This window comes from Trachinotus anak, unplaced genomic scaffold, assembly GCF_046630095.1.
Source record: "Trachinotus anak isolate AG129_WGS33_773 ecotype Australia unplaced genomic scaffold, CSIRO_AGI_Tana_v1 ptg000021l, whole genome shotgun sequence".
NCBI lineage: Eukaryota > Metazoa > Chordata > Actinopteri > Carangiformes > Carangidae > Trachinotus > Trachinotus anak.
The window spans coordinates 22,331,967-22,348,480 of NW_027273872.1; the positions used below are offsets into that span (position 1 = coordinate 22,331,967).

Consider the following 16,514-nt stretch of genomic DNA (forward strand, 5'->3'; position numbering starts at 1 on the left):
GTATGTTTAAATACTATTAACAGCTGTTTGATGATGGATGTTTCTGGAAAGGACCAAAGTCTGATGTTTGATCTATAATCCGGGTGTGTCCAAACTTTTTCAGGTTGAAGTAAAATGTTTGGTGACACTCAGAATATTTGTGACCACACTCAATAAGCTCAATTTCAATGAACAACTCCTCAGTGATGTATGTGAATAGATGCAGTTTCTTAGGTAAACCAAGCTACAGCTAAATCGGTCTAACAGCGTGAACCCTCACTGGTGTAAATGGGCACCACAAACTACAGTCTCCATATGATCATCAAAGTTGAATTAACAGCTCGCTAAAATAGTTTCAATAAAAACTGAGCATTATAACCTTCATGAAGGAGGGTTTACTGCAGCACTGGTGAAAACAACTGCAAAGCTTCACATATGTAATAACTTGGCAACTGAGTGTTTTCCACTCACAAGCTCATTTAATTTGATCCAATGTTCCTTCAAGTGGACTTGACCTCTTTTTCTCAAGCAAGTTTAGTAAAAAGGAGGTTTCCACCTTAATGTTTTTCTAAGGATGTAGCTATGTCAGCTATGAATGCGTGTCAGCAAGATTTAATGCAGATTTAATATGGTCTATAATGTATACCCTGTGCTGTATGGCAGTGAGTCTGCATCCAAAGTCTAAAACTACTAGAAGCTTTAAAGTTTCCATGAGGCTCTTCTCCTTCTAAAAGGCTTACTCCACAAAAATCCTTTTCCAACTATCAATAATTTATAAGCGCAAAAAGTCCCAAATTGAAGTTTTAAAGGAAAAGTGCTTTCGATTATGAAGGCAATTACATTTAGTCTAATTTCCATTTCAGGCATTCAGCATATGCTCTTATCCACGGAAACCTAAATGAAAACACGTTTTTTTCTCAGATCTGCTTTTTAATTAAAATCATTATACATTTTTTTAATGTTTGTCCAAAAAAAGGGAGAATGAGTAAATTAGCCATAATAAAACAAAAAACAGACAACAAAAGGGTTGTAAGAGCTCTGGCAATGACAAAGAGATCTATTCTATTTGGGAATGGATATGAGGGGAATAAAGAGCATTAAGAGCTAATGAAGTTTAGGAAGCCACTGAATTTTTATGGAGCTACAGCCTGAGGAAACTGGGGCTTTTAATTGTATTCTCTTCAAACATGTGGAGATTATCCCAGGCATCAAGAATACAGGACACCTACTGACTACAGAAACCTAGATTATTGTCAGCATCTCATCTAATATTCATTTAAAATAGCTTCTGGCAATATTTCCAAAATGTTGCGGTTCCAAAGCTTTTTACACATTTAGAAAATCTCAAAAGTGAGATATTAGAAACGCGCTGCTTATCGGTCAGAAGTAATCACAGAGTAAAAGGACATCTCTTTTGCAGCAGGATGCAGTCAAAGCTTGAAGAGTACTACAGGATAATAGCTGACCCTGAAGGAGTTGAGCAAGTATTGGACATGTATTATTAATCAGTGTGTTTTATGGAAACCTGTTCCAACAGAGGAAAGGAGGAGAGTAATATGCTCTGTGCATGCACTGTTCTTTATTATTCACAACTCCCCTAACAATATGGCAGGGATTGTATTCATCATTATTTCATGCAAAGGAAAAGTGGAAAATCCTGGCCTGGATTTGATTTTATGCGAGGACAGTGATGGATTTGAGCTAAATCTTACTTGGTAACTAGTGTGTGGGGCGGAAAAATCGACAGAATTACTAAACTAATCCCTCTGTTTTTTCCTATGTGTTTGTGTGTCATGCACTTAATGTAGCTGTTATCTTACAACTGTGCTGTACACAGGGGAGGCAGGATGGGGGAAAAATATAAGATTTACATGGTTTCCCTTCTGAAACCTGTGTATTTAACTCAGACAGACTGCAGGACTAATCCACATCAGCTTGAAACAATAAACAATTTCCCAAACACAGTGGCACGCACAATTCTGAATACTGAAAGGCATCTTGTTTGCTTTGACATTTTTAAAGCAGAAAGCACAAGCTCTCCTCCTTGTCTAAGCAATAAAGCCCAATTGCTGTCTATTTGCAGGCCTCCAAAAAGTGACTGCCAGTATTTTAAGCTTTTCCTTATTATAGTAGATCGCACTTTCTCTACAGAGAAAAAAGTGTAAATGACACAGCTTTGCACCTAATAGATTCCTGAAAATGTCCAACCCTTACTTAAATTAGACTCGTCAAAGAGCTAAGGTGGTATTATGTAATCTATGATTACCATCCAACTCTCCAGACAAGCAGCAGGCAGCAGGAACTGCAATAACACTAAAAAAGACTCCTGAAAGCCCTCATGTTTTCCCCTTTCATCGCAACTGTCCACTTGAAGCATTGTGGCTATACATATATATATATGTGTGTGTGTGTGTGTGTGTGTGTGTGTGTGTGTGTGTGTGTGTGTGTGTGTGTGTGTTCCTTTTTTATATGTTGTATTTATTTCATTTTATTTATTCTATTTTTATGTTGTCCATTTGTTGGTGCTATGCAACGTGTCCTGAAACAGCAGCTAATGTTAATCATTCAGTCTGGAGTTAGTACAAACGTCAACGTCTATCAACCCTCCTCAGTTGTATTTTTGTCATGTTGTTAAAGGGGTTTGTATAATTCCTCCACTGTTGGGCTGTAGTTCAGACCACCTACCAAAGAGCGAGGTCACAGCGAGCTCAGCCTAAGTCCAGAACAATAACAAAGAAGAGGCCAAAGTTGTTGTGATAATGGTGTTCAGCTGTGTCTTCCAGCAGAGCACATTTATCATACAGAACAATGCTAAGAGTGCATTATGTTATTTTTAGCATCATTTGTTGAGATTTCTCGCAGATTTGAGAACAAGACTCTGGAAAAAGTCAAGTTGTGCCACTATCAGATTAATAAGACAAGGCAGCTCATTAAACATTCATTAAAGCAGCTACAGTCATACTGTTCATTAATCCGTTTATTTAGTCAGGTAAGTCTACATGGAAGATGACAACCTAAACCTCTTCTCTCTGCTTTGAAGTGGGGGGGTTGGGACATCATGACGGACATCATGGCTGACGTCACAAAGTCACTCCCTCCTTCACTCAGTCAGCATTACCATTATAACAGGCGCTCAATGGCTCTAATGAAAAGTTAGAAAGAATTAGAAAGAATTTAAGACAGTTCGTGGGTTACATGGTTATTTTGTCCTTGTCAATTAAATCTAATTAAACCACATCCACACAGGATGTAGCAGATTAGCTAAGTTTTTTAAAAAGCATTAAACTCTTCATACAGAATACCACAGGGTGTTTTCTTAAACCTACATACTTACAAGCCTTAGAGAATCCTCCACATTACACGACCAGTCGAATCTTATTTGCTGCATTGTGTAATGTTAAGTAGTGACAGTGGACAGAAAATAGTAGCTTGTAAGGCTGTGGTACAGAGGAGCTGCCTGGATATAATGTTACCTTGGAAACAAGCACCGGTGTTCCAGCAAGTGAATAAGAAAAAGTAAGACTACGTCCAATCCCCTCAACATGTTTGGTATATCCCCTTCATCAATCACCTGCATCGAACCAACACTTACAGTAAATCAACCAAAACAAGTAATTCACTGCCAGCTTTGAAGCAGACGCCGGAGAACGAGGAGGGCCTGCCCACTTTGTCTGAGCCCTGGCCTTTCTGTGGGATACAGCTGAGCACGTTGAAGTCGCAACTATTGAAACGCCACTGGGACTAAGTGGCAGACTTTTAAAAATGGTTACTGACAAAAGATCTAATTGCACAACAAAGCACTAGATCAATACCTGCGCTACTGGCAGCATGTGTTGATGTCTCTTTTTCTCAGCTTTACGTTTGATTAAACAGCACATGTTTTCTGAAATGGCAGCATGATTTAAGGAAGATGAAGCACGCACAAAAGCAGTTTTGTGAACAATACTTTGAAGTCAGAGGAGGATAATAATTTGTTAAATGTTACCACTGATATATTGCACCAACACAGAACTGCTTTTAAAACAGCATCATAAAATGCTTTACCTCTTGGGTAATAAAACTGAAAACTGAATTCTGTGTGTGTGTGTGTGTCTGTGTGTGTCTCTCTTTGACTATGTGTGTGTGTGTGTGTGTGTGTGTGTGTGTGGCAGGGGTTCACAGGTGTTTTCAGACGAGTTGGAATACATTTCCATTTTTAAGCGGGATCGGTATGCATGAATATTTTTAAATTGGGAACCTGCACAACAGCCCCTTTCTAGATGAGGCAGTACATGATAAAATAGGTCAGGTTTTGTGCAGGTGTGAAGCACACAGACACACAAATGAAAACATAAACATTGTAAATACTTCTTTGTGGCTTTATGTTTGGTAGGAAATGTGCCATAAAGTGAGAAGAGGGACGACTGTGATGTACACTGGCTCAGACAGGTTTGGCCCTCAGCCGGCTGCTTTGATGTTGAGCTTCTTACTATTGGAACACTCATCTTTTATGTTAAATTGACTGTATCTTGCTCTACAGATGTTTTACTCTTTTAGTATTGAGGATTCTCTCAATATCCAGCTAAATAAAGACAATGCAAAGCTCATGCTTGCCCTGTCAGCTGACTGCTGGTCTATTTTTAGGTTCATTTCTGATGCCATAAGGAACGGTGTGTGCAGGAGAGACAGGAAAACAGAGAGACAGAGAGAGATAAACTGCATCCACAGTGACATCAATCCAAGTAACTCTTTGAACTGTTTAAAGTGAGCAGCGTTGGCTGTTCTCAACCCCATTAACCATTTTGAAAGATGCAACAGTGCAATTAGGCAGTTGATGCAAAGGGAAGGCGAGGAGGGGACCGGGGAGTTGTCAAGAGGCTTTACTCTGATAAAAACACAGAAAGAGTAACCCAGGAAGAGCAGACTTTAAAAAGGGTCATTATACAAAGTCATTCCTTTTTATATTCACATTATAGTGTGAAGGGGAAGCATGGCAGCTAAGAAGTGAGAAAGTGCAACTGTTTTGGGGGCTTTTCACTTCAGAGAAAGAGAAACTGCTTTGATATTGTATCTAAAATAATCATAAACTTAACTTTATGGTTCTTTAAAAATACCAAACCAAAAAAAAAAAAAAAAGCAGACCCATGGGAAATATACCACAGCGCTTGATTCCAACAACTCAGCAGCTGCAAGCTACATTAAACTAAAATCAAAGCACTATTTTAGTACAATTGCCCAAGACTAAAGTTGGTCCTAGCTGTACAGTGTAAAGAGCTTTGCCCAGGAAGCCACAGTGTGCACTAAATCTAAAATAACTCCTCGAGGTGGAGCACCTTAATGATCAACTCCTGGAGGTGCGACGAAAAAGCTGAGGGGCTGGGTCAGCCGTCAGCCTTGTCAATCATACAGTTTGTCAAAAGGAGCCGGGGTCCCTGCATGGCTTTAGTTCAGGTGTCTTTGTATGGGTAAGGGTGAGAGGTTGAGCTTTTAATTAGGTGAGCAAGTAGGAGAGGCTGCCAAGGAGAACAGGAAAGGTTACAGGAGGCCAGGTACTAGTGCTAGATGAAGGGAGGTCAGGAAAACTAGACAGGAGAACTGTGTGCAGCCCTGCACACTCATTATTTTCTGACGGGGGTTAGTAGCAGATAAGTCTGTGCCAGGCTACAGTCTGCAGAGTAAAAAATTAACACATTTAGTTTGTTGATTTCCTCTCTTTTTGGACAATGCTAAACACAGTTGTTGGACTGTGCTGACGGATTAGATATATACAATGTAAAGAGACATCTTCACAACTACTAATCTATATTTTAGGGCACATATTACACATGACTTTTCATTATTCAGGTTGAGTTTAAGGACGCCAAAATATCCCAAATGCGCTGGACACTGAAGGGTTATGCATTAGATGAACTGTTTTATCATGTGTAAAATGAATGCAATTATGAACTCACGATGCTTGATTAGGGTTGGAGAGTCTAGGAGGGCTGATCCTTACCTAAGGGAATATACCTGGAGGGTTTCTCTGCATCTGCAGGTTTAATAAATCCAAACTGCTCTCAGGATTTTTCTTTTAATGGTAGCAAGAGAACCTGTGGACCACTTTAACAACTGCGATAAAAAAAACAGCTGTGCTTTGAGCTAAATGCTAATGTCAGTATGCTAACATCATGACGACTAGGCTACCAGGCTAATGTATGAAGAAGTTATATTGTACAATATGCAGTATTTACCATGTTCACGTAGTGTATTAGCATGCTAATTAGCATTAAACAAAAACTACAGTTGAAGCTGATGGAAATGTCATAAACCAAAGTAAAGGACAAATATCATTTTGATCTGACGATGGCTCTCGATGCTATTCACGTTTTATTTTGCACATGTAGAGGCTCCCACAGGAGTGTCTCCGTTCTTCCAAACCCTCCACGAGCTGGACTTTTTACTGCTCAGCACTGGTGAACAAAGCCAAAAAAAACCCAACTAATTTTCAAGACAAATGAAAAACAAATTTACCAAAGTATTAAGCCAATATTCTGCATGGTGATATATTACCTCTTCACTTTCCCTGTTCAATCTCTCTTCTAATTATCTAGCTTATGCCTCCGTGTTGTGAAAATGTGACTTTGTTTTCATCAGGTACAGAGGACAGGAGAAGTGAGTGGGGATGCTGGCTGTGTCAGAGACTTCTGTTAGAGGAGAAAAGACCTGCCAATATGACTGCAATTCTTACAGGCGGCCAATTTAAATCGGCAGTCATAGATTTCTTGATGCCTTTAGATGTTGTTAATTTTATTTTTTAGGACTTGAGGGAACAGTGGGGAGGGCAGACTTACTGCAAAGCAAGAAGAAAGAAGTGCAGCAGTTCATCATCACAGTTAAAGAGATGTGGGTCTGAGCGTTTGTGCCACACGCGGCACTGCAGCCTGCACGCTCAGCTGCGTCACAGCACAAGCTGGCACTTTAAGTCAGCTCACTAACAGGAGACAGCAATTTACCAACTGTTATGATGAATGAAATCATGGCCCCGGGGTTCATAAAAAAAAAAAAAAAAACTTACTTGGACATAGAATGGCCAGAGTGTTGCCAGGGAAACAAGACATTGTCGACAGCTGCCCGGTAGCTGTAGACACCCAAAAGTCCGAGGGCGAGGGCTACCTTGGAGACCCATGAGCAGCGTCTTTGAACCAGGAGGTAGATAAGAACCAAACAGAAAGCAGCCAGCAGGGAGAGAACCAGCTTGTGTTCAGAGCTGGAAAAAGACAACAGACAGACAGACAGTCATGGGGAGAAGGAAAAACCCTGACCTCTAATATGAAATAGCTCTTTGAAATCTCCAACTGAAAATCATTTATATTTGACATGTCCATGTAAACAGTTTCTAATACTTTTCCTTATATTAGCCCAAAAAATAGGAGGTGTGAAAATGAATTGTGTGATTTCAATTAAATAATTCAAAAAAAGGAAGCTTAAACCTTGAAGTGGAGTATTTTCTGAGCAACAGAGAACATTTTGATGAGATAAAACACTGTCAGTCATGTCCACCAGCAGTAGTTTAAACTTTAAAGAGTCATGGACCTTCAATTGTTCACTGGATTTTATGGCGATACAGTGTGAAATTACACCGCACTGAGCACAGACAGGAAATAAGACCTCAAAGGACATATCAAAGTTGAATAGAAGCTGTGTATTTAGCCGTTAGCTGTATCAGACAGCAGTGGAAGTCAGGTACTTTGAGACAAGATGAGGCGTAACGCTACCTAGATCTCATTATCCAAGCAACAGGCAGTGCAGGTAGGAAGAAAGGGCAACGCTGGACAGGGAAAAGGTCAGAATCCACATCTCTATTCCACGATGTGATGCATGTTAAAGAACAAACCATAATCCCTCTGCCCTGTGCTCTTGACAGAATATTAATGGCTCTGAAACAGTCACAGTTTTACAGAGAAATCACCGTTTTTCTACAGTCTGAACAATCACAGACGGCTATTTTCCTCTTCTGTTCTCAATCTGTTTTTTTTCTTCTGTTTTTTTTAAATGCTAAGTGGAGGATCCTGTCAGCTTCTCAGCCAGGAAACAGCACTTAAAAGTTTCAGTGTCGCAGGAACAGACTTGGCTCTTTCACACCTTAAACCTTCCCTTCAGCGTCTGTGATGACCAAATTATTTTCTTATAAGGTGCATTTTTTCCTCTGTACTCATCTTCACTCATCCAGCCTCGTCTATGGCTACTTCAGGAGGCGAGATCCTTTATTTCTCATAATCGTTCTCAATATTCCCCCAGAGAGCAGGAATGAACTTGTTACATTGATCTCTTAGACTTTAGTGTAGGTGGAGAGACAAATGGAAACTGAACATCTTGTCCTTGCGTTGAAGTCTTGTCCACTGGGCCACTGTCTTCAGACAAAATGGTGTTTCTGCCTTTTTATTATGAATTTATGCCCCTGTGACTGCTGAATATCAGCACTTACAACAGTGTAAGAACGCTATCCACTTCAATGTTGCACTAAAACCTCAACTTTATGCCACATTTTTTTCTCCTCTCACCATCAACTCTAGCTTTCCGGAAAATTAGTTTCTGTAATGTCCTGTCACCTACATGTTCCCACATATCCACATAAAAAAAGAAAAATATACTATACACTGTAGCACTAGACTAATAGTCCTCAGCTCTGCTAGAAGCCCCATGTTCATTACAGCCCACAACAATACTGTTTATATTGTTTGTCAGAACAAACAACATACTGAAGGCTGTTTGTGGAGCCTCACCAGCAGTAGAGATAAAACTGTAATGTTTGTCTTGAGTAACAAGAGAAAAACACATGGAGTCAGTACACTCAAAGGGATTTATGCATACATTTAACAGAGTCTGTATCAAATTCCACTTTGTATACCCTGCTCTTTTGTGTTGTTTAATAAGGAGCTTTAAATACTTCAGAGATACTAAAGAGAGAGACACCCCACCCTTTTTGTTATTCAAACAGCGGTGCATCTTCCCCCTGGAGAACATCTCAGGAATCATAATGCTGCCAAGGTAATTCTGACTCAACCAGGTAGCTGCTGCTGTTAACACCCACTCTTTGCTTTGATGCAGAGTAAAACAATTCAAGTTTACAAGCCAACACAGCTGGCTAGCTGGGATTGTTAGCCTTGTTGAGGTAAATGTGCTCAACATTTGTGTGTTAATAAAGGAGCAGATGATGTGTAAAATGAAAGGACTCACTTGTAGTGACAAACACTGATTATCACATGACCTTACAGTCTCCCCTCAGTGCTATGGAGCTTTATTTTTCAGTTTATTGTTTTGGTTTTATGCCTAACAACTTCACTGTTTCGGTTCATTCTCACCACTCTCAACTACGTCACCTCTAGTGAAGTAACGAACCCAGTTTACATTGACGCATTTAGAAGCTAAACAGACAGATATTTCCCTCAGGAGTTGGTGGAAACAAAATGAATATATGAATAAATATATAAATATAACTATATAAAAAATAAATATAATTTTGTCAGGTGGCCAATAACACAGGTTAACTATAGGGAAATTGATAAATATAGGAAACCGTTTGCTAACACATTCAATATACCACCTATAGAAAAGTGATAATTTAACAGTATTGTGCTGATGTATTTCTCTCCACAGTATGTTGCGCTGCCCACGTGTCCAAAAAAATCACTTATTTCAGGTTTAAATTAAATGACAGGTCAGTTTGTGTGTGTGTGTGTGTGTGTGTGTGTGTGTGTGTGTATAAAGTGCATTTACAAAACCTGCATGGTTGATCCAGCTATACTGCAGCATTGTAGATGGTTCAACTAAGAGGTGCTAGCTGGCTAATCTGGTTAGCCAGAGGCTGCGGGCATGTGATTGGCTAAGGGTTGAGGAGGCGGGGACTGGTGACAGCCCCACTGTCATGAAAAGTGACATTAAAAATGTAAACAGGAGAAACTTTACTGGGAGAAAAAGGCATTTTTAAATAAAAATTACACTGATAAGATAGGACCGAACACAAATAAAAGAGTTACTGTATGAAAACATGATGAAGCAGGATTTCATAACAATTAGTTTTAATAATTCATCAAAACACTATATATAATAATTATAATGTTCGAAGACTGTTAAACCTAACCTGTTCAGCCAATGACCAACATCAGGAAGATGAGCCCACTGAACCCCGGTCTGGTTGAGAGAGCGCAGCAGCCGGCAGCAGGCCAGAGTGAAGGGCGGTGTGGCTAATGCTAGCCACTTCTCTGAGCAAATCTCAGCCTTAGGGTGAGCAGAGGGATGACAGTCTTTGGAAGGGAGGATATGCTCTTCGTCTTCTCCTGAGCCATTCTGCTCTCTGAAGTACTTGCGGCAGACATCCTGGAAGACGGCGAGGCAGAGGGTGTTGAGCAGAAAGTACCAGGTTTGGTGCTCTTCCTCCACGAAGCTGCTGGCAGCCAAGCTGAGAGTGTGTCCGATGGTGCCAGCCAGCAGCAACACATCCAGCTCTGACAGCGACCACTCACTGCCACTGCTCCTCAGTGGAGACTACAAAAGAGGGTAAAAATGCGTTAAAACAGGAGCTTTAAATCACACAAAAAGTCTATCTGTTTCTGAGCTGGGTATAACGTAAACAGATTTCTGGGAGTTTTTGCAGACGAGCAGGTCTTGGGCCTTGAAACATTTGAAGCCATTCCAAAATAAAAGAAACTGACTAAATTCCAAATCTTAAGAGTAGGTTTTCTGCATCACCAAATCTATTTAACTTGATATTATTTACAGATGATGTAAGAGATGAAACTTCCAAAACCACACAGGTCAAACTACACACTCAACCTATTTCCAGCTCGCCCCACCTCTGTGCTGTTGACCCATCGGCAATTATAATTTTATTGTCCAAAATCTGTTCTGTGTGGTTCAACTCAGTGGAATAATTAGTTGGATCAAACTGCTGCTTGGGTGATTCATGCCAATCTGAAAGTAAAACTCATCTAATGACACTCATTAAATGACCCATGTACTTCATAATAAAACAATCCAATTTCCCACCACTTATCCCAGCTCTGTTATCTCACACAGATCATTTTTAACTTGCGTCTCCTGATGGATATCTGCTCACACAAAGAGACTCACTATAAAGGCTGCTGTTTCACATGCTGCTGATGCACTGACGCCACAGTGACCATGAGCTGTCATTCATAAATTGTGTTAAGTCGCTTGTGGATGCTTCCATCACATCATCAAGATTGGTGTTTGCCCAATCACTGACTCGTACGCAACTTATTTTGTTCGAAGTTGACATTGTCATGCAAAGCAAGTTCAAATGAAGTTCAGCCTCTTAGTTCAGCAGCAATATTCAGCCCAACAAACAACCACCAAAATTCAGACATACATCTTAGCCTGTGCTCATGGTCATGACAGAGAGAGGCTGAGCCTGTACGTGCACTACCTACAGGCTACAGTGGTCGTTTCACTATGGGACTGGGCTGTTTCATACTTGTTTTTTCATTACAAATCTCCGGGCTATTATTGTTTCATACAACATGCTGTGACATTAAATATTTGATGCTGTTAGTTGTGTAAACTGGACAAAAGGAGACACTGTGACACTGACTTATGTGCATTTGAATAACTGGAAAATGGAATTGATCTAAAACCTTTGACCAATAGATGAATCATGCCTTTGGTTAAGCAGAGACCGTTCATTCATTCTACGTACAAAACAAGAGGACTGGTGTCCTGTTTGCCTAACACTTCTTTGTTTTTGAGATAAAACATGTCAAACATGTCACGGACCAAAGGGAGCTGTAATTTGTTTTTCCTGCTCCACTGCTTCCTGCTCGAGTCTTTTTCTTCCTCCAGTGGTTGTCAAATTGTGAAATCTCACAAGAAAAAATTCTCACGTTTTCATTTCTCGTTGTGTTCACTGAATTGTTTCAAAGTGGATGGAATACATAGGTACATACAGGAGAAATTCCTGAATCAATTTAGGAAGCATTTGCGTTTATATAGAATTGATAATACCCTATTGGATACAATTGTACTAATTATTTTCCAACTGACAAGTTATAGTACATGCCTCACAAATATACCACAAATACTGTAAATGATTTAAGTTTGCATTTATCAAATCTAAGGAAACATCCACAGTAAAGGGTGGAAGAGATCCTTTAGATGAACTATTTTTATGTCACAAAGAAAAAGACGTGAACTGAAAAGTTAAAGTAAAAAACAAAGTGTCATCTGCAAAGAGTTACTCACTTCTTCTAATGGCATTGGAATCAACACAGTTCAGGCACAATATTATCTTCTGCTATGATTAGATCTCACTGCTGCTTCTGACACAGTTGATCACTCAGGTTTGAAAGCTGCACTCGCTGGTTATGTTCTGAGCTGGTTCAGCTCCAACTCGTGAGACAGGGATTATTTTATCTCCACTTGCCTCCTTCAGTTTGATTTATGCCTGCAGCGATTAAGGCAGATTTTTCAAAACAGCTTCATTAATTACCATACTTACGCTGACAACACTGTCACTAAGTCTCTGTAAGAAACTGAACTGAGTCAGGCCAGAAATGTGGGTGTTCGCTGGGATTAGGTTTTAAACTTTAGCAGTGGACTCAAAAAGTTAATCCACAAATTCATCTTGAGCAGCTTCAGATATTGTAACAGTCTTCTCTCAGGTCCATCAAACAAAGCTCTCCGGCAACTACAACTTCAAAACTGTTTTTGGAAATGCAGCTGCCAGAGCTTAAACCAAGTAAGAGAATCGATTTTAAAATACAGCAACTGGTCTGCAAATCACTTCTTGGACTAAGGCCAAATTATATTATCTGATATGATATGTTTTCTCTATACAAACCCTCTGGAAAACTAACGTGTCTCAGGTCTGCTACCTGTTCCAAAGAGCAGGGAACTCAGGAGGGTTACTGGTCCCACCCAAGAAAATTGTCCTGAAAATAACCGCTCACAAAATGGCAAATTTTTATCCTTTGCTTTTTTCATGGATTAAACAAAAAACGATGTAACATATTATATAATGAGCTTTAGAAGTGGATTATCCATTTCCCCTGTTTCAGTATTTGTGCTTTAAGATAAGGAAAATCAGCTGCTGGCCTTGGCCGTATATTTAATGGACAGATATGAGTGGGACTGATTTCTCATCTAACTCTCTGCCAGAAAATGAAAAAGGATATTTTCCAAACTGTTGAACTATTCCTTTAATTATCAAATGACTGTTTTAGTATTGGCACAATAAAAGACAGCTTGTATTTGCTCTTCTGTTGGTTTGAAAAGCATAACAGGTTGAAATATGCTCTGAGCAGCCTCAGGGACGACATACTGTAGAACGCCAATTAATCAAAACCTGAGCTGAAGCCTTACATGTTCAAGATGTCTCTGTCTGCATCACGACAAAGAAAGTAACTGTGAAGTAACAGAATCATGACTTTTTTTGTCTAAAATCACAGGAGGATCTTTGAAGCCTCATCTACATTGACGCCAGTAAACAACATATTTCTATCATTTTAGGCAAAAGTTGTATGAAAATGACAAATCAGCTGTGATGCCTTTGGAAATGCACCAACCATTCTTGGGTATGATATGTGATTTATGATTATTCTACTGGCAGACCACTGAAGCCGACTTTCCATCATGTGGCTGTGAAAGCGTCTTTCTGACTCAGCCCTCTGTAATAGGACTCCTCAGCTTTCTCATTTGAAATATGGTTATTTTTTCACTCAGGCGAAAAACGAAAGCCTATTACATTCTTGTATTGTTCTCAGAGTTAAGTAAGCTCCTTACAAGAGTCATGATAGACTCAATGAGTATATTTGTTGAGGAGGTCTTACCTTTTTTTTTTAATATTGCAGGTGTTTAACTCACAGCTTTTTTGTTTTCTCCAATCTCTCTTTTCAAACATTCCCCCACTTGGAACCTCCCTCACAGAAACTACTACTTTAAATAATGTATACTCACCTTTATGTTATTAAAATTCATTCAACTGGAATTCTAATCACATTTTTGTTCAAGTGGCGAGTTGGTTAGTGTGCTTAATCTTCCAGTTTCCCAACCTCACTCTGTCTAGCAGAGAAACTAATCAGGATACTTCTAATACGACTTTTGGATGCAGTCATTTGTCAAGGCAAACCAGGCGCAGCTTTGCATTCAGATCCAAACTGATCCGAGTGATTATATGATCTAACAACACTGTACCTGACCCCTGATCATTTCCTACCTTTTCCTTTTTTCACTTCAGAACTGTGAATGTACAGTATTTTCCTATTTTCCCCTCACTGTGTTTTTGAAGCACTTTAGTAAATTAAGAGGTGGCTGAAAACCTTCAATAAAGATGCCAGATTGGCAAATGCAGATGTGTTTTGATCCAGTAAAATCTTTTAAAGATATCCTTCAAATTCACTACTAATAGTAATATAGTGCAACAGCTTCAATGTTTAATCTCAATATCAAAATGAGTTTGTCAGTCATGACTTAGAGGACACAAAGTCCACTAATTGTATTTCCTCACACAGGTTATTACAGAGATAAAGATTTTGGCCATGATTGTAAATGCTTCATCACTGCTTCTGGAACAAGATATAAAACATGTCAGGATACCAGGCACCGCACTTCTGTGCACTCCCTACACTAAAATGGTAGATGGGACAAATCAATGTATTGCTTTTAAAGTAATCAATAAGATCTTAAGATTGATTCCAACGTCAAGTGCAAATCAATATTAGGAACCTGAAATGCTACTGTAGTGTATTTGATCCCTCAAAGACCATTTAAAAGTTTCAGTAACAAATATCTGCAGCAGGATTCAGACCTAAATAAACCAGTAAAGGTTTTATAATTGAGGACAGATTACAGCTGGAGCTTATTATCCATAAATATAGAAGTTACCAGCTTTTATAGCCTGTATCATTTATACTGTGTGGCTGGGGGGCTCTGCCAATCAGGTCCCGTCCTGTGATTCTTCTGCAGGTTTTTTTCTCAAAAGCAATTAAGACATAATCTCACCTGTTTGTTGCATTAGTTTCTTGACCTAAGTGATTTCATATGTCACAAACACACGGACACATGGACATTAGAGCTGAAACACTGTTATTTTACATAATCAATTAATCATAAGTCATTTATCAAGCAAGACACTCAAACAGTCTGTGGTTCCAGCTTCTAAAATCAGAGGATTTGCTCTGAGGACTGTAAATTGAATATCTTGGTATTTAGTTTAGTTTTTTAGGCTTTTCAGTTTTTCTCTTTTCTCCAACATTTAATAGAGAAATGATTAGTCACTTAATAAAAATGGTGGTCACAGGTTAAATAATGATGAAATCAATCTTTACTTTGAGCCAAAATGAACAGAATATAATTAGTTCCCTTTCAGTTAGAGGTCACTGTGTCCCGTCCAGAAACAAAAAGGTGCAGTCTCAATCTTTCTGAATCCTCTGAGTTTATTGAACACATTTTTGAAGCATTCGTTTGTTCGGTTTGTTCGCCTACATGATATGAGCCTCCGCTTTCTGTCCTTCTCTTGCCTTTCTATCCAAAGTCTGGTAATTTCTCGAGAATTTGCTGCTGGATGAGGAGATGCATTTCTCTTTACAAGTCCAGTCATTAGCCGCCCTTTGAAGTATGTGCACAGTGACATTGACATTTGTGTGACATTTGAACTCAAAGACAAATATTCCACAGTTCTTTAGAGGAATACAGAGTCACAGAAGCATCTACAGTACGGTGTGTTTCCTCCACAGGCACCGGTGTATAGATTTGGAAGTTTATTTCTGCACCCAGCCTAATGGTCCGCGTGGACTTCCTCAGACTTTCTGGACGTGTCAGCACTTTCTCAAAGTTCCCAGGAGGGAAATGAGATGTAACCTTTACTGATAAATTACAATGAGCAAAGAGGTGCAGCAGTAAAGAGGACTCATCTTTTAAGCTGGTTTTAACAAACACTAAAGACTCAAAGCTTCTACCTTGCGAGTAACTAGTCCTGCGATGTCTGACTGATTGCTCACATTTAGAAGAGTCATCTATATATCTCTGGGATTTACTTTAATTTGTTGAGGTCCAATTCTACATAGTTCTTTCCCCATCATCTTTGTAGGTTTAATGATGATGTGGTGGATTAATGACTGTCCCCTTTGACATGTTTAATCATCCGTTCATTAGAGCAGTGCACTAGCAGTTTCAGCTTTTCCCATGTTGTTGGAAAAACTAATTTCAATCAGCTGATTATCTGTTTTTCAGATTACAATAGTTGTAAACTGACATTTATAATATAACTCATGTTTGTAGCAGTGATTGTAATTCAAAAATCACAGCAAAGCAAATTAATTAATATATTATATAATTCATATTTTATAGTGTTAAGTTGGTCTTATTGTCCTACTCTTGCACAGACTTTCATAAAGCTTCATGTTCAGCAGCACATCTATTGTAATTTTCCCTTAAATGCCTTTCTATTGACTGTAATAGTGGAGGTTGTCTGGCCTATTTTCACTTTTTCCATTGCATCACACTGTTGTGACCTTCCTTCAGCAATAAAAAGGTAAAGCAAAACTTTCTGTGCTGCAGAGTGG

At 39.2% G+C, this 16,514-nt stretch overlaps 1 protein-coding gene across 1 annotated transcript in view; it reads right to left on the bottom strand.

The window, feature by feature from the left end:
* The window catches only part of pigg (phosphatidylinositol glycan anchor biosynthesis class G (EMM blood group)), a 51,818-nt gene that overhangs the window by 11,751 nt on the left and 23,553 nt on the right, over window positions 1–16,514 (bottom strand). The window contains exons 9-10 of the mRNA XM_071457717.1: window positions 10,079–10,482; window positions 7,013–7,204 (exon numbers count right to left, since the gene is read on the bottom strand). Of these exons, the coding sequence (XP_071313818.1) occupies window positions 7,013–7,204; window positions 10,079–10,482 (596 nt within the window). The remainder of the gene's footprint in view (window positions 1–7,012; window positions 7,205–10,078; window positions 10,483–16,514) is intronic.